Source organism: Mustela erminea, chromosome 12, assembly GCF_009829155.1.
Source record: "Mustela erminea isolate mMusErm1 chromosome 12, mMusErm1.Pri, whole genome shotgun sequence".
Taxonomy (NCBI): domain Eukaryota; kingdom Metazoa; phylum Chordata; class Mammalia; order Carnivora; family Mustelidae; genus Mustela; species Mustela erminea.
Window position 1 is genome coordinate 79,636,361 of NC_045625.1, and position 21,527 is coordinate 79,657,887.

At 41.1% G+C, this 21,527-nt stretch overlaps 1 protein-coding gene and 2 long non-coding RNA genes across 5 annotated transcripts in view; 1 reads left to right on the plus strand and 2 right to left on the minus strand.

Moving 5' to 3' along the window:
- ALDH1A1 (aldehyde dehydrogenase 1 family member A1) overlaps window positions 1–7,740 on the plus strand; it is a 52,370-nt gene extending 44,630 nt beyond the window's left edge. Inside the window, exons 12-13 of the mRNA XM_032306349.1 lie at window positions 2,375–2,449; window positions 7,117–7,740. Of these exons, the coding sequence (XP_032162240.1) occupies window positions 2,375–2,449; window positions 7,117–7,189 (148 nt within the window). The 3' untranslated portion in view covers window positions 7,190–7,740. The remainder of the gene's footprint in view (window positions 1–2,374; window positions 2,450–7,116) is intronic.
- Window positions 7,741–8,243: 503 nt separating this feature from the next.
- LOC116571007 lies at window positions 8,244–14,997 on the minus strand. 3 transcript variants are annotated; one of them, XR_004277650.1, is made up of 3 exons: window positions 11,836–13,416; window positions 10,599–10,641; window positions 8,244–9,883 (listed from the first exon to the last, which is right to left on the minus strand). It is a non-coding gene; the product is annotated as an uncharacterized LOC116571007 (long non-coding RNA). The 3 variants fall into 3 exon arrangements; XR_004277649.1 differs by lacking the exon at window positions 8,244–9,883 and adding an exon at window positions 14,983–14,997 and having other exon boundaries at window positions 10,157–10,641; window positions 11,836–11,882; XR_004277648.1 differs by lacking the exon at window positions 8,244–9,883 and having other exon boundaries at window positions 10,157–10,641.
- Window positions 14,998–15,144: 147 nt separating this feature from the next.
- Window positions 15,145–21,527, minus strand: part of LOC116570881 — a 34,362-nt gene continuing 27,979 nt past the window's right edge. The window contains exon 7 of the long non-coding RNA XR_004277590.1: window positions 15,145–15,510. This is a non-coding gene — a long non-coding RNA (uncharacterized LOC116570881). The remainder of the gene's footprint in view (window positions 15,511–21,527) is intronic.

A 21,527-nucleotide genomic window follows, 5' to 3' on the forward strand; every position in this document is an offset into this window, starting at 1 on the left:
TTTCCTTTGCCATGGAGAAGTTTTTTAGTTTGATGTGGTCCCTACTTGTTAATTAGTGACGTTAAGTCATTGATCAAAGCTGAGATGCAGAGCTACTTGACTCAAAAGTAGTGATTCTCAGCCCTGGCTGTGCCTTGGAGTCATCTGGGGAGTTTTAAAAATTAAACTGGACAGAGGCGGTGACCCTCAAATCCATCAGTTGTACCAATCTCTGGGACTGAATGGGGACTTTTATGTAAGGAGTATTTTTCAAAGCTCCCATGTGATTCTTTGTGCAACTAGAACACAGAAAATGCTAAAATGATTCTTTCTGTAGTAATGTTTTCTGTCAGAGACTTAAAATCAAGCAAATTCTTAAATAACCAGGAGGGCTAGTGGTTGAAGTGTAATTTTCCTATGATAAAATTATTAATAAGGTTCAGCATTACTATTAGATGTATGTATATTATCTCCAATTACTAAAAACTTACTACACACTAACCACTATCAGAAGGACATTCTATTTTTAAAAAATAATAACCTGGTGAGATATTTCCACTTCCATTGTACAGAGGAGAAAATATATGCTCCGAGAAGCTAGACACCTTCCTCAGTATCCCCCGGGTACTAAGGGGGCACAGCCAGGGGTCTTGAGCTTGGAACCTCCCTCCTTCATAACGAGAAAAGGCTGTGGAAAGAGAATCAACTGGCAAAGCTGATTATTTTGAAATTAATGGTTTTCTCTGAGTATTCGTTATTTCTCCAATGACTTAAATAGTTTCATTTCCAGTATAGGGTCAAAAGAGCAAACTCATTTTCTGCACCTCTTAACAAGGACAAGTTTCAGGTTTTTAACTTTGGAATGTGATATGCCTGCTCGAGTAGACTGAGCATATGACATCATTCTGCCCAGTGGTGTGGAAATCCCCAGTCAGGAATTCCTCTGTTATTAAAACAGAGGCATATTCTTACTGCTATTTATTCTAGAACATAATTCTAGTTCTGGCATGGTCCCAGGCATAGTTTCCACTTGGTGTTTCAGGATAATCATTGAATCCCAGGGTTGATTTTACTCATCATTTCAGAATAGGGACCTAGCTTTGCAGAAGAACAATTAAAGCTGAAACAAGTTGTGTTTTGAAAGCATACATTTATTTAAGGAACCCTGCTACAGAAGGAGAGACTTGGAAGAAACTGTGGTCCGGTGGGATATGTGGAGCTCTGGGAATTTGGACAGTACATGCTTTAACTGAGGGGACGTCTGAGTATTGTCTCCGGATCACGTTCACAGTCAGACGTCCGTGCATCATACAGTGTATCTAGGGGTCACATTGTTGTTCTCCTATTATGGTAACATCAAAGGGATGTTATTTTATAAATTTTTTTAAAAGATTTTTTTTTATTTATTATTTTATTTGACAGGCAGAGATTACAAGTAGACAAAGAGGCAGGCAGAGAGAGAGAGGAGGAAGCAGGCTCCCCGCTGAGCAGAGAGCCCGATGCGGGGCTCGATCCCAGGACCCTGGGATCATGACCTGAGCCGAAGGCAGAGGTCTTTAAAGCTCAGAGGCTTTAACCCACTGAGCCACCCAGGCGCCCCGGAGAGGAAATATTTTAAAAGAACCTTGTTTTCCTTTAAATTGTGTTTTTTCTCCTTATGTATAATGAGAATCATATAGGTCATTAAATTTTGCTGTTCACCTTGGCCATCAGGAGATTGAAAGTTAAACAAATTGCTTATGCCCTGCAAAACTGTATTCTTTTTCTTGTCTTGAACTTTCATCATCATTTTTCCTTCACTTCTAATTAGTCATGTTCTTGTAATTATGTTTGTTCATGGACTATCTTTTAAATATTTTATGAAATATGGCAAGGGATAAACAAATCAATAGTGAAATCCAACTCCTACTAAGGCCCGTTAAAGTAATTTATTAAAACAATTAATGGAAAAAGTGAACTTTTTATCATGTGATAAATATTACAATTGCGAAAGATAACTGATTCTAGCCTTTTACGTACACAATCCTCAAGGGATTTATAAAACTTATGAATATAGGCAGTGAAAAACACCCACCCCACCACACCAGTTCTCTGGCAAACCATGTCCTTTCTCCTATGGCTTATGGGCTGTTCTGTCATCTATAAATCAAACTACAGTTTCTCAGGGACACAATCCGCTACACCAGAAGGACTGTCCACACACACAGCTGCACCATTCTCTTTCTTTCTAGGCAGTACATACACGTTACTGCATTCTAATTTATACTACTGCTTTAAAAAAAATAACAATGAGTATGTTGTATTGAAATCAGCAGGGTTGTTAAGGTTGCTAACATTCCAGATTCAGGAGTTATTTTGTCAGTTAGGATCTACAGTATACTTCTTCTTTTCCCAGGGTGAATTGCTATAGCGTGGTATCTGCCCAGTGTCCCTTCGGTGGATTCAAGATGTCCGGAAACGGAAGAGAACTGTAAGAATAACTTTCTATTCAGATAAATGCTTCCCTTGATCAAAATGACTGTCATTCCAGCAAATCGATCCGTACTTGCTACTTGAATTAAAACCTGCCTCTGTTCTTTCCTAGAGATTCGTACTGTCAAATAGCTTTTAAATGCTGGATTTAGCCCATAAGTGCAAGAAAGTGTTGGCAGAAGGGAACTGTAACATATTACGCTCCTACTACTCATGAGGGACCACACTAAGCACTTTACGTTGGTTACTGAAATGTTGCCTACTTTTAGAGTTTCTTGCTATGTATAAGAATGGAATCTATCTGGGAAGTATTTCTAAAACGGAAGCAAAACTACACATTGATGACTAAGAAATATGAAAATATAATGACACTCTAGTCATTTGAATATACCTCTTTAAAAAGTAAATTAGTGTCTTTATCTCAAAAAGCTCAGTGTAAGAAGTTTCTCATTTGTGGGAATATTTTGATATGGAATCTAAAATTTTAAATTACCCAAATTAGTTCTTTTTGCACTAAAATATAAACTGAAAAGGAAATTTAACGACGGAAAAGATGTTTTATAGTCATGACTAGATTGAGAACATATATATAAATTCATTTACAAGGCTTCAAGTTGCTTTTGAAACCTGGGTATATAGACTCTTTAAAAACGTACATATACATATGTATACACAGAAAGTGGTAGCAATATATTTGGTTAATGTTGTTCAAACGGTTTTAACCATTTCATCTCAAAATTTTCTTGTATTTATCGATATGTTTTAAAAGTCATAAAGAATAAAGACACATCCTATACAGACCTCATGGAATCAAGCGTAGGAAAGCTACTCATTCTGTAAATAGCAAGTAAGAATGAGCCTCAGTTTCTAAAGGTCATGAATGCATTAAATAGGCATCTACTTTGTCGTTTAAATAAATCAGCAAAATTACAATGAAGCAATCATCTTCAGGGAGCCAGTAGAAAGGAAGAGTCATAAAATGATTCATCCTCCTTCTCAATATGTTCACTAAGCATTCGCTCTGTATATCAGGGCCCAGGAGTTAGAGACATGCGATACCCCAACCCATCCTCCATGTAACTGTGGTGGCAGCAAGAATTTCTAAAAGGATAAGTTGTGCAACAGAATCTCCTCTCCTCACACTGTGAAGTGAACAGTCGTAGACAAGGGGTTCGTAAGTCGTGGAGGTAGAAAAGCAGATAAAATGCAGAGCACAGCACTGAGGGACAGAAAATCTGGGCACCACCAGAGTGTAACATTCATGGCATTGCTTTACCTCTCACGATTTTGTCTGTCCAATATGATCAGTAGTCGTGGTGGGAACAGGACGGGGGGAACACACTGCAGAGACTCAGTGAGCTCCTTTCCATACTGAAGATTCCATAGTTTTAACCCTTGTGGGAACTCAGTGAATAAGAACTTACTGGCAGCTGACAGAAAAGACAGCACAGAAAACACAGGACTTGATCTAGGCCATGAAACAAATGTCAGATGTCAGGAAGCAGAGAAGGGAGCGTTCCTGAGGTTACATGTGGCGCACTGCGTGGGGCTAGGGGGTGGGGAGTTAGTGAATTTTGATGGCTGGTGGGGATTTATGGGGTTGGAGAGTATGATTTCAGAGTTAAATAGGATACAGATTAAGAAGTCTTGCATTCAAGAAAATTGGCTTACCTTTTGTTGAGGAAGCAGTGAAAAACCATGGGTATCTTTAGAATGTTGATGGGGAGAGAATGAGCTTTTTACGAGCTCATCTTGTAAAAAGAACATGGCGTCGTAGAGGAAGCGTTATGGGATCCTAGCCGACCTGCACAAGAATCCCAGCTGCACCTCTTGCTAGCCATACCATCTGTTTCAAGTTGTCCCACTTTTGAGCCTCTGTTCCTTCCTATTTAAGATGGAAATGCTAACAAGCCTCTTAAGATGGCTGTTTGAGAGGCCAGCGACACACTGTGTGTCCACCCCACAGCATTCTGTCACCAGGTGGGGCCTCGGCAAATGGTTCCTTCCCTCGTTCCTTTTCTTTGTAACATCCATTATTACAGAGTCCCTTAACAGAACTAACTAATTACTGTACAAAAAGCTGTAATTTGTATTCTGTACAAATATAAGCTATACAAGCTGTATTCTAAAGGAGAGTTAACTGGTTCTTGGCCCAGCTACCTAACACATTTCCCTAAGAACGCTGAAGACAAAACAATCATAAGGGACAAAATGACGAAAGCAGACCAAATATATCAATTTTGATGAATACAGTTTGGTCCAACTTTAAGGTTGAGGCATAAGGAAATCAAGTAAGAGAGGGAAATGGAAAAATAAAGATCAAACATCAATAATTTCTTAAAATTCTGTTACGTGCATATAATTTCCTTCTACATCTATGTAAATACAAAGAAGCGTTATACTGTCATTTTTTTACTGCAAAAATTCTGGCTGAGGATGCTATTAATGTCTACCTGAACCCAAATTTGGCCAGCTTAATTAACAAGTCATTTCCTGCAAGATGTTTAAAGAGAATTACTGAAGCAGCAAACTTACGTGACTCCCAAGAGTTCAATTACAATTTATCCTTAAAGACAGAAGGGTGAATTGATCAGTTGGGAACAGAGTCCTCAAAGAGCCAAGACAAACGGTGCGCAGACCTCAGCATGGTGGTAATACTAAGTCCCTGAACTTGGGATTGGTTTCCGTTCATGGTGCTGGCGCTGGACTGAGTCAAACGGTAGAAACTCCTTCCTTTGTGTAACTGTGCTCATTTTTACTTGAGTGAACGAAGTCACTGGAGACTTTACTAGTATACGGCCGCAAACTTAATCAGTTCTTAGCACCTCACAAGAGATTGCTTTCCTCCCGTCCCTTGCAGGAAAGGGGAGCCTGAAAGTGCTATAAACTACCGGACTTCCAGAGAAAGCACATGAATCTATTTGTTCGGTTATATGCTCCAAGTCAGGGTAGCGAACATTATCCTCGTGCCCACTGAAGTGGCACCAGGCTGTGTTCTGGGGACAGAGAGAGAAAGTTGTAACTTGCTTACCGGGATCTTATCACTACAGCGTGGACCCGGGTGAGATGCAAGAGGGTCCCACAGAGGTTTGCTGGAAAGAGAAATCTCGGGCCTCTCTCCAGACCTACTGAAACAGAATCAGCATTCGAACAAGGTCCCGGTGACTGGTACCTTGAGGATTTTAGAAGCACAGAACCAGTAGCCCACAGAGCGGCAAGACAGAGAGAAATGCAAACAAATGTGTTTGTGTTGTATCGCAGACACAGGAATGCCTATGCGTCGGGATACTTAGGAGCAGGACTTAGTTCAGCCGGAGTAGGACAATAACCACACGTATTACTCTCCTGAGAGTTTCAAGTGTCCATGTCACCCGAAATACAATGGAAAGCCCATTGGCAAAAATCATGCGTTAATTTATCTAACTTTGTGAGATAAAATACTTACTAAGATATTATCCTTTAATGGGTTTCAGACAACTGAGGCTAAGTCCTTTAATTACTTTGAAGAACATGTTCATTGAAGCTTACAGAAGGTATTTTCAGAAGCTTAATTGCCCAAGAAAATAATCAGCGTTAAGAGGATTAGGTTACCACGAGAAGAAGTTGTCTTCTACATACCTGTCTCCATCACCAGAAGGGAGGGGAGGGAAGAGATCGAGATCATTTTCCCGTCAGCCTGCATGTGCCCGACTTAGGATTTTGAGAGTGCCGCTACGTACGTGCGAGTCCTCTCACCAAAACAATATAGAGAATAACGAACCCAAGGCTTTTAGTCATTTCTTCAAAAGAGAGTAAATTACGGTTTCCAAAACTGGTAGGAGCTCTCCGTAAACCCAATAACGGGTACCAGGATGCTAACTGGTTGACTCAGGTTAGTTCTTGATCATTTGGGTTGGGTTTAAGAGTTAGATAAGCAAATGGCAGGGGCTGAATGAATAGAAAAACCCTGAAACCACAAAAAGCCCAAAGGTCTGAATTTGGGCCAATGAACTCTCTCTTCTCTCTCTCCAAACAAAAAAGAAACAAACTCTAACAATAAAGGTCGGTATTTTTGTTTTGTTTTGTTTTCCCCCAAATCAAGAGATACTACTAAAACTACATACAGCTAGAAAATGTTTCAAACTCTATCAGGGCACGTTAGCATGAAAATGCCCCGTCATCACTTCTGGGCCAATCACACACAATAAAAATGCTGAGCTAAGCTCCACTTGAATTTATAGTTTTACTGCACCACTCAAGTGATTATATATTACGACTTCTCCTCTTGTACTATATCTCTTTTATTTATTCGAACCTAAACTAGAAATGTTACAATTCTTGTTGGACTGCACTATCTGGTTTTTTGTTTTTTTTTGTGGTGAGCTTGTTTATAGTCAAGCAGAACAATGTCAAAACTAGACAATTTATGTGAAAATCAACAGAACGCACATAGTCATTTAAAATGCAAAATAATAAAAAGAGCTTTAAAAGGTTCCCCACAAGGGGATTTATGTAAGACCAGATATCTTCTGGTTGGCTGGCTACTATTTGAAATGCTTCCGTACTCAGAAAATATTTTCCATTGTCCCTAGCCAGATAGGCAAGAACAAATCTATACTAAACCATGGACCATGGTCCATTTGCACTACTGTGTTAACTTCTGTGGGTTTCTCCCCCTCTCTCCAGGGGAGAATATGGTCTCCACGAATACACAGAGGTCAAGACGGTCACAATGAAAATTTCTCAGAAGAACTCATAAAGAAAGCACAAGAACGGAGCGAAGCATCCTCAATGACTAAGCATCTCCTACAGTCACTAATATATTGTAGTGGGTTTTAAATACAAAACTGTTCTGTTCTTGATTTTTCTTAAACATCAGCTAATCATATTAGCATTAAAACTACACATAGAAAACTTGACATGTAGCTTATTCTGAAAGAATCTTTTCTCTTCTGATATGTGACCCCCCCCGCCCCCAAGTCCTATCTGTAAAAAAAAGGACGGATCTGATGTAAGAGCTCTCCAAACTCTGTAATGCCCATGCACTTCTCTTTGTAGCTACTTGTCCAGGATAATCATGTTCTAGAAGAGGACCAGTTGTCATGTAGCTTCTTTCTCTAATGACCCCATAAAGTCCTTAACACACCTTTGAACTGCAGAATAGATCTGTTCTGTTCCCAGTAGTTGTGAAGTCACTGGAGTTTGTTGAGATGTCGCCTAGAATGTCGTGTCTGCTTGTCAAAGGAAGTAATGCCTGAAGTACTTCGCTGTAACCTAAACATAAAGCTTAATAAAAACAACCTTGCATGATTTTTGTTAAGTCTGAATTTTTTTAAAGACTATTTATTTATATGAGAGAGGGAAAGGAGAGCGTGACTTAGGAGGAGCAGAGGGAGAGGCAGACTCTGTACTGAGTATGGAGGTGGACCTTGGGGGAGTGCGGGGGGGTGGGTGCAGGGGGAGGTGGGTGCGGGGGGGTTCGATCCCATGACCCTTAGTGAGATCATGACCTGAGCTGAAATCAAGAGTCAAACACTCAACTGACTGAGCCACCCAGGCCACCCTGGTTTGAATTTTTTAAGTAGAAGTTTTGTGTATGGTTATTTACTCTTCCTATCACTGGAAATCAGTGTTAAATTGGACATCAAGATGAATTTAAGAATAAAAGTCTGGGCACCTAGGTGGCTCAGTGGGTTAAGCCTCTGCCTTCGGGAGTCCCGCATCGGGCTCTCTGCTCGACAGGGAGCCTGCTTCCTCCTCTCTCTCTCTCTCTGCCTGCCTATCTGCCTACTTGTAATCTCTGTCAAATAAATAAATAAAATCTTAAAAAAAAAAAAAGAATAAAAGTCAAATCCACTCATTCTCTAATAGGTAAAGAAACGTATTTTCCTTTCCAGAGGAATTCTTGAAATCAACAGCAAACATCTGAGGTAGGTGGGTGGCTTCAGTCTTTAAGCAAACATTTACTGAGTTTCTAGAAGGTTCTGGGTGCTACATTAGGTGTTATTAAACACACACAGCCACACAAACAAGTGAATAATGGATGTTCCATTACCTCAAGATGCTTTGCTTTAGTGGAGAACAAAGACACTATACAAAAAAAAAAGAAAAAAAATTAATGATGGGGCATTGAAAGGGAATGAGAATTCAAGGAATCTGAAGAGCTTGGTAATAACGTACCAAAGGGGAAGGGATGACCTTTCACTGAGGGAACTGAAAAGAGCCTCATGAAGGAAATTTCACTGGATCTGAGACTTAAAAATGAGCAGATTTGCAGTGAATGAAGAGGGAAAAGTTTCTGTAACATTCTCTCAGGACATGTTCCTCTGGGGGGAAAAAAAAAAACTGGAAAAATTCTCTATCATATTTTCCTCTCTTGGGGTTTCAGATTGCACGGTAGTGTATTCTAGATTCTGAGAAGTCCTACACCTCGTTCCGTTTTGTTTCATACGGATTTTCTTCTAGATTTATTTAACCAGACACTTTCCGTTTCTCCTACCCTCACTTAACACCTTTTAACACTAAGGGACGCACATTGGAGGGCGCTGTTCTGAGCATCAAATTAGCACTGAGTGTTCTGACGAGAGCGCTGGGGATCAAGGAGGAGCGACTGGCACAGTTGTCCTCTGTGGACACTGAAGAAGTTACATATTTATGCCCTGATACAAAGAACTTTCTGTCTGGGCTCCCACAGAGAAAGTAAAAATAAGTGAATATTTTCTGTGTATACATATTCCAAAATGTTCTTAATCCAGCAACCCAAAATTTAAGCTTAATAATGTTTAGGATAACATTTTTTTCCAGATTCAGATTTTATAAACATAATTGCTTGTCATTTTACTGTAGCAGATCCCTCAGTAACACTATTGTTAGGAAACGTAACAGCTGTCCCAGTCCAGCTCCACAATGTGTGAACAAATGGAATTCTTTGGCTTCTTAGACACAAAATAATTTCAACTCCAACTGCAAAAGTTTTTCAGAACTGTGTGGGCCTAGAAGATTGGCAATCCAGACTGTCTTGTAAGAGGTGGGACACAATTATCACTTTGAAAACTGGAGGAATCAAAGGCCTGGGAAGAACTGAAAAATCTTTGGACATTGCAAAGAAAAAGTACCCAAATACAGAGGAGGGCTGTGTTTTCCCAAAGCCAGACAGTGTCTACATTTTTTTAAGGGATGTGTTTAAAACCATGCATAAATAAATTAATAGGTAGACAAGTTAATATTGTAATGGCAACCCACCAGAACATTCTACAATGTAAAACAAAGAGGTGAAAGACAAAAGCCAGAAGCAACTTTAAATATTTGAAAATTAAATCTTCATTGTATAAATAAGAGGTTACAGGATTAAACAAAATACCTGTTTCATATTGGCTTGTCCTGAGCCTCTAGACATTATTTTTCTTTCTTTTCCTCCAATTTGTAAAGCTATGCTGGCAGTAATTCTTCCAACCTTGAAAAGTTAGAGGGTATTTTATTAGCCCATGTGCTACAGAAAATATAATAAGGAATTTTATCATGAAGAATTCGGTTCTGCAATCATTAATGTGATATCACTGTCCTCATTATCCACATGATAGAAAGTATTTTCTGCTCGGGGAATACCAAACCAAGTTAGAACTAACTGTTCAGGCAGAGGTATTGTCAGGGATCAGACAACACAGATTTTCAAATGTCCTCGTGGCTTCCCACCTCTTTTCCCCCCTACCCCATTTTTTTTTTTTTAAGAATGCATGATTCTTTCTGCATTATATTGTAATAGCCAAGGAGAAATTGGAGGAAAATATTTTTCTTAAAATTTTTTGTGGCCAATTCAAAATAGAGCTAACTCAACGTAGAGGATTTTGACCATTTCTTTACATACTTGGAGGGAGTGAGGAACCTCCCCTTTGCCTGGGTAATGCATGATTTTTATTTTTGTCTCATTTCACTTGCACCTTTAGAAGTACACATACCACCAGGTTATGTTTTCACATGAAGCACAAGTTCCCGATTAGAACTTCATCTGCTAATTTATCTTGGAACTCTTGTTTATATATACTCTGCAGATGCATTTGAGCCTTTCCATTTTGATGGTAAAAGAGTACACTGGGAAGAGAATTGGAGATGATGGCTGAATTCTCCAGAAGCCAAAATTCAGTGACTGCCACGAGGGCACAGAGACTTACTCTTGGAGCGTGCTGGGACTGTGATATTCTGGAAGATACAATCCTGCGTCAGGACACAAATGAAAGCAAAATGGCCCAATTATCACTCTGAAATTCTGCACAAGGGTAGTAATGGCCACAGACTTCTTGCTGGGGGCTTCGGAATGCCCTCTGTCCTGTCTCTAAGCTGGCCCTTGGATTCTGAATGGTGGGATTATCCCAGGGAAAAACAGTGACATCCATAAACACTTTGGCTCATTCCAGAACCCCTAGAAAGTCAACTTTCTTGCCAAATGAAATATCTCTGGCAAAAATATAGCAATGCTTATCACACGTTTGATTTAGTATGATGTACTCACTAATTTCACAAGCAGGATTTCATTTCATTTAAGAAATAAACATCTCTGAGTTTTATAGAAATGTTCTAGGAGGCTGACATGGTGTACCTTCAGTGGATTTCACAAGATTTTAAGATTTTGGTTTGTTTACTTTTTCTCAAGTAACTTACTTAAAGATTTGCCAAGCCTAGAAGAATGTACCAAATATGAAAGCAGAAAAATTTTTTTTCATTTTCTCCCATTTTTTAAATGAACATATACTGTATTATTTGCCCCGGGGGTACAGAACTGTGAATCATAGGTTTACACCCTTCCCGGCACTCACCATAGCACATACCAATGCCCCTAACCCAGCCACCCTGTTCCTCCCCACAATCCCCAGCAACCCTCAGTTTGCTTCATGAGGTTAAGAGTCTCTTATGGTTCGTCTTCTTCCCAATTCCATCTTTTTTTTTTAACTTTTTATTTTAAAATAACTTCAAGCTTTTGGAGGAGTTGCTACAGCAGTGCAAAGAACTCCCATATATCTTTTATTAACTAATTTCTAATATTTTCCCTCATTCACTTTATCATCCCATTCTTTTTATAGATTCCCTTTTGAGAATAACTCTTGGACATCATGTTCCTTTGCCCCAAAATACTTCAATATCTTTTTGTTTCGGTTTGTTTTGTTTTTCTTCAATGTAGTTTATCAAAACCACAGAGTAATTACCTAATTCAGGAAAATTAACATTGACAAAATACTAGTATCCAAAACACAATCCACGCACTATTTTCTCAAATTGTCTCACTATTGTCCTTGATGGCATTTTTTCCCTGTGATCCAAAACTTAATCAAGGATCATGAATTACACTTGGTATTCATGATTTTCTTTTGTTTTACTATTCCTTAATAACAGCAGCATAACTCATAAACATACCTAATATTCAGCCAGGTTGATCAATATGTCTTGGTCTGGAGAGAAACCTAAGGGATGCATAAAACTCACTAAATTAGTGAGAGTCAGAAAAGGGGATTAAGTAGATTTAAAGAATAAATACCTCATTTCAAGATTGACTATTAATTACCATCTTTCCTCATAAATTGTCAAAGATTTTATACACATGGGTTCTCCCTTGGACAATTTTGAATTTTTAATGTCCTCTATGTTCCCTTGAGGACATTAGTACCTATTTCTTGTATGCATTGTTGCAATACTTCCCTTTTTCATTTCATTCCCTAGTTTGTTTATTTGAATATTTTCTCATAATAACAGGTTGCCAACATTCTAATGATGTCTAGCGAGGCACCTTAATTGTAACTGGTTACAAATCCCTCAGTCACTTGGAAACATTTTAAATGACTTTACTTCCAAAGTACAATTGTAGCAGGAAGATCTTGACCTTTGGAGTAAACGAGATGCTGAACTCTGGTTCTACCACTCACGAGGGGTATTATCTTAGATCAATTACTAAACCTTTCTCATTTAGCAATCATTTCTCACTTAGCAATCAAAAGCAACCACCATAGCAATCATGGTGGCCTTGGAATTTGGGACAAAATAACCAACCTTTTGAAATTCTAGTTTGTTTGTTTTTATCTGTAAGAAGGAATTAATACTGGACTTATCTAACTGGGTTATTCTATTAGGTGAAATAATGTTTGTAAAATGCACAAAAAGTAAGGTTCCTAGTATGTAACAACTTCTCAATACGCATAACTCATCTACTGATGAATTAACAATAACAATGAAGATAACAGAGTTTCTTTAGACACTAAATAGCTTTCTCTTGACCTTGACTTTGTATCTTCTACATGCTCTGTCTTCCTTGGTCCTAACTGTTAGGCTACCCTCAGTTAGGGCCCTTTAATTATGATATACCAATCTCTCCCATCCTTTTTTTTTTTTTTTAATCTTTCCTTCAGACACAGGTGAAAATTCATTATCAAAGAAAGACCAGGGTGGAAGAAAATGTGAGTAAAAAACTTGGCTTAGATTTGAGGCTACAAATTTAAATGCATTTAATACCGAAGTGGGGTTAGTTCTAAAGAAATGAACTCAACTGCCTTTCACCCCTGAGTTGCTAGTCCTCATGATTAATCCTTAAGCTAATAGTCTGGGACAGCGTGACTAAGAGAACAACAAACTGAAGAGGCTGGTGTCGAAGGCAGCATGGGAGCCCACAGGGACAGTGGTCGCCCAGTGATTGATTCGGAGGTTCAACCCACATGAATTCAGCGAGGATTAGGGGACTTAAAAGCACATGGCTTAGCCTTTGTGTTCAATGTTCAGTCATCTCGCATTCATGCAACCACAAAATGTCAGAGCTAGAAAAGAATGTAGTGTTTTTCTAGCCCAATAACTTCATTTCACGGAGGCATGGAGAAATCGGGTGATGCTTGAAATATCACGAAATTACCAGCGGCAGGGTTTGGTTAAGACCCTCCGTACTTTAACTCCTAGTTCTGTCCCACTGCAGCACTGTAGTTGTTTAAATCGATACTTGAGTAGAAATGTAACAGCCAGTGCTGTGTTTTATTTTATTTTTATATTTATTTTATTTTAATTAATTTTTTATATTTAATTATTTTAATATTTATGTATTTATTATATTTTATTCATTTATGTAAAAGAAGTTATGTAACACCCATTGTTGTATTTTGTTTGCAGATATTTATTGGAATTTACTCCTTTTGTCTAAAAAAGGAAAAACTTCCAGTGATAGCTTTTTTTACTAAGCCTTTAAGTAATGCAAATCAGCTTCAATCACTTGTAAAGCAGGCTGTCTTGATACAGTTACAAAAATTAAAACCCATTATATGTGTTTACTTAACGGTTACCGGAAGTCTATGAAATACAGTGGATTACGAAAGAAATGATGAGCATTAAGTTCTTATTCTGTGCTAACACAATTCTAGATGCCTTAGGGTATTTGCTTCATATAAAAAGGAAAGATCCTGCTCTCACAATGCTTAAATCTAGTGGAGGAGAAAATCATGGAAATAAAACAGCAAATGTATCTTCATACATTTGCTGTTTTATTTCCATGATTTTTACAAGATCTTTTTATAAGATGGATGGAATTCCAAGGTAAGCCATAAACATTTAACAAAGAAAAATCCCTGGGGCGCCTGGGTGGCTCAGTGGGTTAAGCCGCTGCCTTCGGCTCAGGTCATGACCTCAGGGTCCTGGGATCGAGCCCCACATCGGGCTCTCTGCTCAGCAGGGAGCCTGCCTCCCCCTCTCTCTCTCTGCCTGCCTCCATGCCTACTTGTGATCTCTGCCTGTCAAATAAATAAATAAAATATTTAAAAAAAAAAAGAAAGAAAAATCCTGGGGTGCCTGGGTGGCTCAGTCAGTTAAGCGTCAGCTCAGGTCATGATCCTGGGGTCCTGAGATTGAGCCCCGCACAGGGCTCCCTGCTCGGTGGGAAGCCTGCCCTCCTCTCTCCCTCTGCTGCTCCCTGTTTGTGTGCTCTCTCTGTGTCAGATAAATAAATAAAATCTTAAAAAAAAAAGAAAAGAAAAGAAAAGAAAAATCTTAAAATGAACAGTAAATTCACTGGTTTGATTTTTTTTCAGCTAAACTCTTATTTAATAATTGTAAGTTTATATGAAGTTGTAAGAAATCATAAAAAGAAATCTGGTGTGCCCTTTATCCAACCTCCCCCAATGGTAACAGTGTGTAAAACTATAGTACAGTATCAGAACCAGAGCGCTGATGTCACTGTAGACAAGATACAGAAACTTTCCGTCACACATGGATTCCTTGTATTGCTTCTATTGTCATACCGGTGTCTCTGCCAACTTCACTCCAGCCTTAACCCCTGACCAACTGTCCTCCATTTCGTTAGTTTTGTCATTTCATGAATCATACAGTATGTAATCTTTGGGGATTTTTTTTTTCCCTCAGCATAATTCCGTGGAGATTCATCCCAGTTATTGGGTCTAGTAAGTTATAATACCTGCCGAGTATATGGCCGCATTTTACCACTGGTAATGGGAAGTGTCTTGACAGATCCTAAGATAGTTATCTTTAGAGAGATGTTCACTATTTTTTTCTTTAATAATTTTGAATAGAGGGCACCTGGGTGGCTCAGTCGTTAAGCGTCTGCCTTCGGCTCAGGTCATGATCCCAGAGTCCTGGGATCGAGCCCCGCATCGGGATTCCTGCTTGGTGAGGAGCCTGCTTCTCCCTCTCCTTCTGCTGCTCCCCCTGCTTGTGTCTCTCACTCTCTCTGCCAAAAAAAAAAAAAAAAAGAATAGGGTTGACATGTCTTATCATCCTCCAGCCAAGTGTGAGAACGGGATACTAATGAAAGGGTGGGTAAGTAGGAGGAAGATCTGTTGCCAGATAGTTCTGGAAGCATAACTGAATCTTTTCTGGAGTTCTCGGTTAGATGTAAGAAGAAACAATTCCTTCAGCATCCACCACTGACACTCAACAAAGGCTTGAAGGACACAGTGCAGGGCACCATGGAAGAAGGGGCACCTCACAGTCTTAGGCAAATTCAAACAGGTCGGCAGATTTTTGAATACCACGTGTCTTTTTCATCCATCTTCTGAGTATGTCCCAGAAAACCCAAGGTCCTCACCGGGTACGCAGGTCCTCACCCTGCCAAACAGACTGGTTTCCTCCAGCTTCTCCCCCAACCAGAGAAAGTTCGGTTGGCCCCAACCTCATTTTTTCTCCAACCCTCTGGCTGCTGCATCAGGCTAAGGCCCCACGGCACTCAGTAGTGCTGCCAACCCGCGGGCAGAGTGGAAGGGCGGCCGCCCCAGAACACCAGGCACTACCGCCAACATCCCCCAGCCCCACACCACACCATGCAGCCCAACAGCACCCTCTGCCCCACTGCGGACCACTGAGTTCACTCCAGGCCCTACTGTAGGTGCACGCAACGAACCATCTCATGGCCTCTTCTCAACAAGGACATTAGACCGGAACCACTTTCTCCAACTTGTAAGGGAAGAAGCAGAAAATTTAACTCACATGGCTAGGAAGCAGCAGCATCAAAATAGGAAGCCAGGCAGTCTCAACACGTAATCCCCCCCATTCTTAACGAGTAAAACTAGAACGGGGCACCAAGCCCAGTCAAGCAATCACAAACTCCGCAATATTATTAGCAACATTTACTCTTTTCCTTTGCACTAATGTTCAATAAAAACTCATTGAGATTTTTCAGACTTCAAACATGTATTTTATTTTTCTTCCTCTTTTTCATGTTGAAGTCCGGACCTCTGAGACCTCTCTGTTATACTCCTATTGACGTCTGCTGGCAGAAAGACCCATAAGCTGGGGGTCTTTGTGGCCGGTAACCTCCTAAGACGCAGCTGGTAGAGAAGCCCGTCCACATCTCCTTCACACTCATTGTCACAAAGGAGCACTCAAGGAAGCGGTCATCTCTGTCATTCAATGAAAGGGTCCCCATCTCGGTGATGTTCAAACAACGGGGTCCATAACTCCAGTGTCCAAGGTCTTCTTCAGCCAAGGGGACTGATTATTGACTTCTGTAACTTTTCAAGACTCTTAGGCTACTCCCAGCTGCTTTTCAAAGATTAAAGAATTTTATTCGGGCTCATCCCTTCCAACAACAAAGAACTACCCAGTTTTGTATCAAATCAAGTTTTAAGGAAAAGGGTGGAAGAGGAAATATTTAGATTTTTTTTTGAAATATTTAAAGAATTTTTTTAGAGTCAAGTGATAGCTAAGGGAAAAATCAAGGTACGATTTGTAGAAATACAGAATGAAAGCACAGGGAGATTGTAGGTACAGATGCTGAAGGGGCAGGAAGAACTATTTCACCATAATGTTGACTCTGCTGATGCTTCTTCATGATGCAAGTCAATGGGCTCCTTAACCCAAAAGCTTCCCTACCGCCCACGTGTCTATCGCTTTTCCAGCCAGTGGGCTCCCCTCTGTATCCCCCAGCGTGCTTGGCTGATCTCACCTCGAGGTCACCCTCTGTTTCCTTGCTTGCCTCACACATCGGAGGGCGAAGTACAACCTGAGCCGGGATGCTTTGCTTTTATTCCACGTCCCTAGTTCCAGCACTGGGCTTGACACTGATTAGAAGTCCAAATAAAACTTACAGAACGAGTCTGTATTCTGAGACCGTGGGCTTCTGCAAGCTCTGGTTACACGTCCAGAAAAACGTGTCTTCTATGTACATCATACATGTTGCCTTTGGCACAATTCTGGTTTCGGGCATCTGCCCTTCCCAGTGCTCTACATCTGGGTTCCCACTGTGTGGCAGCCAGGGTCGAGGGAATAGAGCCTAAGAGGGAACCAGAGCTGCTCAGCAATGCCTGGGCTTCAGGTGGAGAAGAGTGAGCCAAGCAGATCAGAAACATGCCCTTGCCCTTGTCCTTGTTCTTCTTATTCTTGTCCTTGCCCTTTTACTTGTTCTTGCTCTTCTTCTTTTTAAGATTTTACTCATTTATTTGAGAGGGAATGTGTGCACAAGCCGTGGGGGGGGGGGCGGGGGGTAGAGAATCAGACTCCCTGCTGAGCAGGGAACTCGATGTGGGGCTCAACCAGCGAACCCGGGAATCCTGACCTGAGCTGAAGGCAGACGCTTAACTGACTGAGCCACCCAGGCGACCCAGAAACATGTCCCTCTGAACCCAGGCAGGCACAATGATCCTTCGAAGAAATACTATGGAGATTTTGCACAAGAGACGTAACTCTAGCACTGCCCAGACTTGCTTCAAAGAGCCAGTTCCTGCCTCTGATGTGAAATAATTGAGCTACTTTGGGTAGAATAACCGTTCTAGGTTTCACTTTCTTCACCTGCTCGCTGAGATGGAGGTAGAACAGTGAAAACTTGGGAGAGTTACGAGAATTCATGTAAGTAACTAGCTCTGCCTTGTTTTCAGCTCACAGTCCAGGACTCGTAAAAAAGTTGGCTTGGAAATCATTAACTACGAAATTATTCGTGACAGCTCACATTTTTGCTGCATTTTATATGATAGACACACTTTATTGTCTTTGATTCTTGCAACACCTCATGAAGTGAGCTGGGAAGTTCCTGTTATCCCACTGGATATCTGAAATCCTAACTTCTAAGAGATTGACGGACTCGTTCAAGTTCACACAGGTAAGGCGTAATGGCACAAAGATTACGCTGAAATCTTCTGACTTTATTACTCAGGGCTCCTAGACAGCACCCTTCCAGCAGTAATTGTTCTTTCCCTCGCTGTACTTTTAAAGTCAGAGCCTGGGGCGTCTGGCTGGCTCAGCTGCTAGGCATCTGCCTTCAGCTCCTGTTCTGATCCCAGGGTCCTGGGATTGAGTCCCACGATGGGCTCCCTGCTCAGCGGAAGCCTGCTTCTCCCTCTGCCTCTGCCCCTGCTCGTGCTCCCTCTCTCTCTGTCTCTCTCTCTCTGTCAAATAAATAAACAAATAAATAAAATCTAAAATAAATGAACGTCAGAGCCTGCTGGAGAAGCAGCTATGGCAAAGGGCAGTAGCTCAGTCCTGGGGAAAGAGCAGAAAGGAGGAAGCGAGGCGGTACTCTGCCCAGAGACGGTGTGACATTTCCCCTTCACAGTGTCCCTAAATGGCGAAGGAGAGCTGCTGGGGTGGGCTCCGCATGGGGAAGGGATGCCAAGCAAGGGGTACAGCGCTCCGTGTTCCTGGAATGAGGCCCCGTAACATCGCTCCCTCAGGGATGCTCGGTTTCCCTTCAGAACTCTGACCTATTGACTCTTATTTGTTTTCTTACCATTTCTAAATAGTAGGTAGAGCATCGAGCAGGGTGCGTGGGGACAGTGTAAGAATGAAAGGGGCAGACCGAAGCGGCTGTCTGTGCACCCGTCCCACGGAGATCCCTCTCTGTTTGGGGCTTGAGAAGCTGATCGCTAACCCCTTTCTACCTTAAAGAGGGACAAGAGCTTCAGAAGAAGGTCCAAATGGTGATGGACATAGAACAATGCGGAAATTTCTGGATCTGTCATCCAAATAAAAATTAGAAGCAAAACGGCCTTTATGAAAGAGCCAGAAAAAACAAAAAACAAAAACAAAACCCCTCCCCCAACAGGATGTACAACAGCAAACATTCTGCAAGGGAAAAGCTTCGAATCTTACCAATCCTGAACCTCTGCATAACTGAAACCAAAAAGTCCATCACAGCCTCCCCCTCCCTCACCCCTCCCCCGGCAGAAAGGGCTGAGGGAAGATGACAAAGTTTAGCTCCAGCCTGCCCTTGGGATAATTGCACATTCCGAATGACATCAAACAAACAGGCAGTCTGGACGTTATTGGCATGAAATGCTATTAGGTTGTCAAGAATCCTGTGATCTCCAATTGCAAGAATGGGTACAAAATGACTCGGCAGAGGATATTAACGGATTGCAGGATACTCCCTCTCTCGTTGCATTCACATTTTTTTTTCTCCAGTCATTTTGAGTCACATTCTGGAGGGGTAAAACTAGGTAGGATTTTCCCATTAGGCAGATGGTGCGATTGAAAGAAAAAGAGTGGTTTTGCTGGGCTTAGAAACGTCCCATCTGATCTTCTCCTGGTTTATAAGCTTTTTTGGAATCAAACCAATGTCGGCAGCTATGACATGATTACACCCAGCAGGTAAAAGAGAAGCACTGAAATTAAACTGTCTCTGTAAGTCATCCACGTTGCAATTAACTCCGCACGGCTTTGCTGGTCATGACAGATCGTCTGCTGTAGATTTGAGGAGGATGTCGGCATAAAATGACTGCAAAGTCAAAATCCTCCCTCTAGAAACATAAAATCATTCTGTACCTGGCATAGAGTTGTTAAGTGGGAGGGAATCAAGTATACACTGTAGCCCAGACCTCTGATTGTATAGAAGAAGATAACTGAGGGTCCTAGAGGTGAAGTGAAATGGTCCACCAGCTCATTAATGGCAATATCACCACTAGAATCTAGGATTGCTGATCTGTACACCGGTATTTTTCCCAGTATCACAGAACCTATACCTTTTTTAAACATGAAATATTTACACCTTGAATTTGGAAGTAAGTTGAGAGTTTGAGAGTTGCTGCTATAAACTTTGTTGGTAGTTGTTTTTTTGTGCCAACGTAGTATTAATTGGGGAATCAGCTTTACTTCATTCTCACTTTATTAGGAAAGGTGGAACCCATACATTTGCTCTAACTTCTGGGATGGGCACTGATCCCAATCTGGTCAACTCTGATTGAATTCTTATCTTCCTGGGCTAGAGGATTGGTGTTGAGTTAGGCACCTGGTCCTAACTCAGCCAATCAGACCCCTACCTGGGATTATTGCTGGAACTTCGGAGAATGATAACTAATACATCCAGCACACAGAATGAACGAGATTTAGGGGATACAATCGGTGTACATTTTTATCTTGATCTCCCCTCTCCCCCCAAAATGTATTTTATGGGAGAAGTTCGGATCCTGCACAAAACTTTAAGAGACGTATAATTTTTTTCGCTCTCAAGGAGTGAGAAGTTCTTCATATTTTTAAGATGTAATTCAACATGTAGAATGTCAAATCCCCTTTGTGAGTTAAAGTTAAGGCTACCCATCCACTGCTAACTACAGCTGGTGACAAGATAAAAGTGTATGGACTGGAAAAGAGGAAGAAATGATCTTTTCTTTTTATTTACCACTTTCTCCCAAATATACGTCTGTTTCTTCCTTTCCCAACTTGATAAGCAGATCTCTTCCCCTTCAGGGTCAAATCTGAGCCAGGGACCGGGTGGAACGCAAGAGGAGACAGAAGTCTGGTGGGAAGAAAGGCCTCACTTGACTGACCCTGTTGTGTTCAGGCTTCATTCTCTCTGCTTCTGACTTTCTCTTGAGGGCATTTTCATGGGTTCTTTGGAGACCACGTGCTGGGGCTCTCATGCCATTCATGCCCTCGACCAGATGAATACTTCATCACGCTTTCAACCTTATTCTTACCACAGCCACAAACTGTCCACAATTCAGTTTTTCTCTTTGGATCGGATCTAAGACAGTGACCCTGGTGCTTTCTCATGAGTCTTGGCCACACACGGTCTGTTATGGGCTGACTTCTGCCCCATTCCCCCACTCCATTTATACATTAAGGTCCTAACCCCCTGTACCTCAGAATGGGACTGTATTTGGAGAAATGGCCTTTAAAGAGGTAATTAAGTCAAAATGAGGTGAGTAGGGTGAGCCAGTATGACAGGTGTCCTTACAATAAGGTATTAGGACCCCGACACAGACATAGGAAAGACCACCTGACGACACATCAAGAAGGTGGCTGTCTCCAAGCCAAGGAAAGAGGCCTCCGGGGAAACCAAGCATGCTCTAATCCTGATCATGGATTTTGGTCCCCAAAACTGAAAAAATAAATTTCTGTTGTTAAAGCCACCCAGGGTTTGGTATTTTGTTACGGCGGCCTTAGGAAAGCCTTACACAATCCAGGAGAAACCCTTATGCATCATTCTTGTTGTCAGAGCTTAGAAATACAAGCCTAACATCACAGCAATTCTTCTTTGTTGTTTCTAGAGAAGCTAGGCAACTTTTTTCTCACCGTTGAGATTTCAGTAGCAGGGAAAACTGCATTATATGTATAATGTCTGTCTCTCAGAGTGATTCCTTTCAAGCTTCCCCACTCACACTTTCTCACAAACAGTTTGACTCAAACAAATCTTC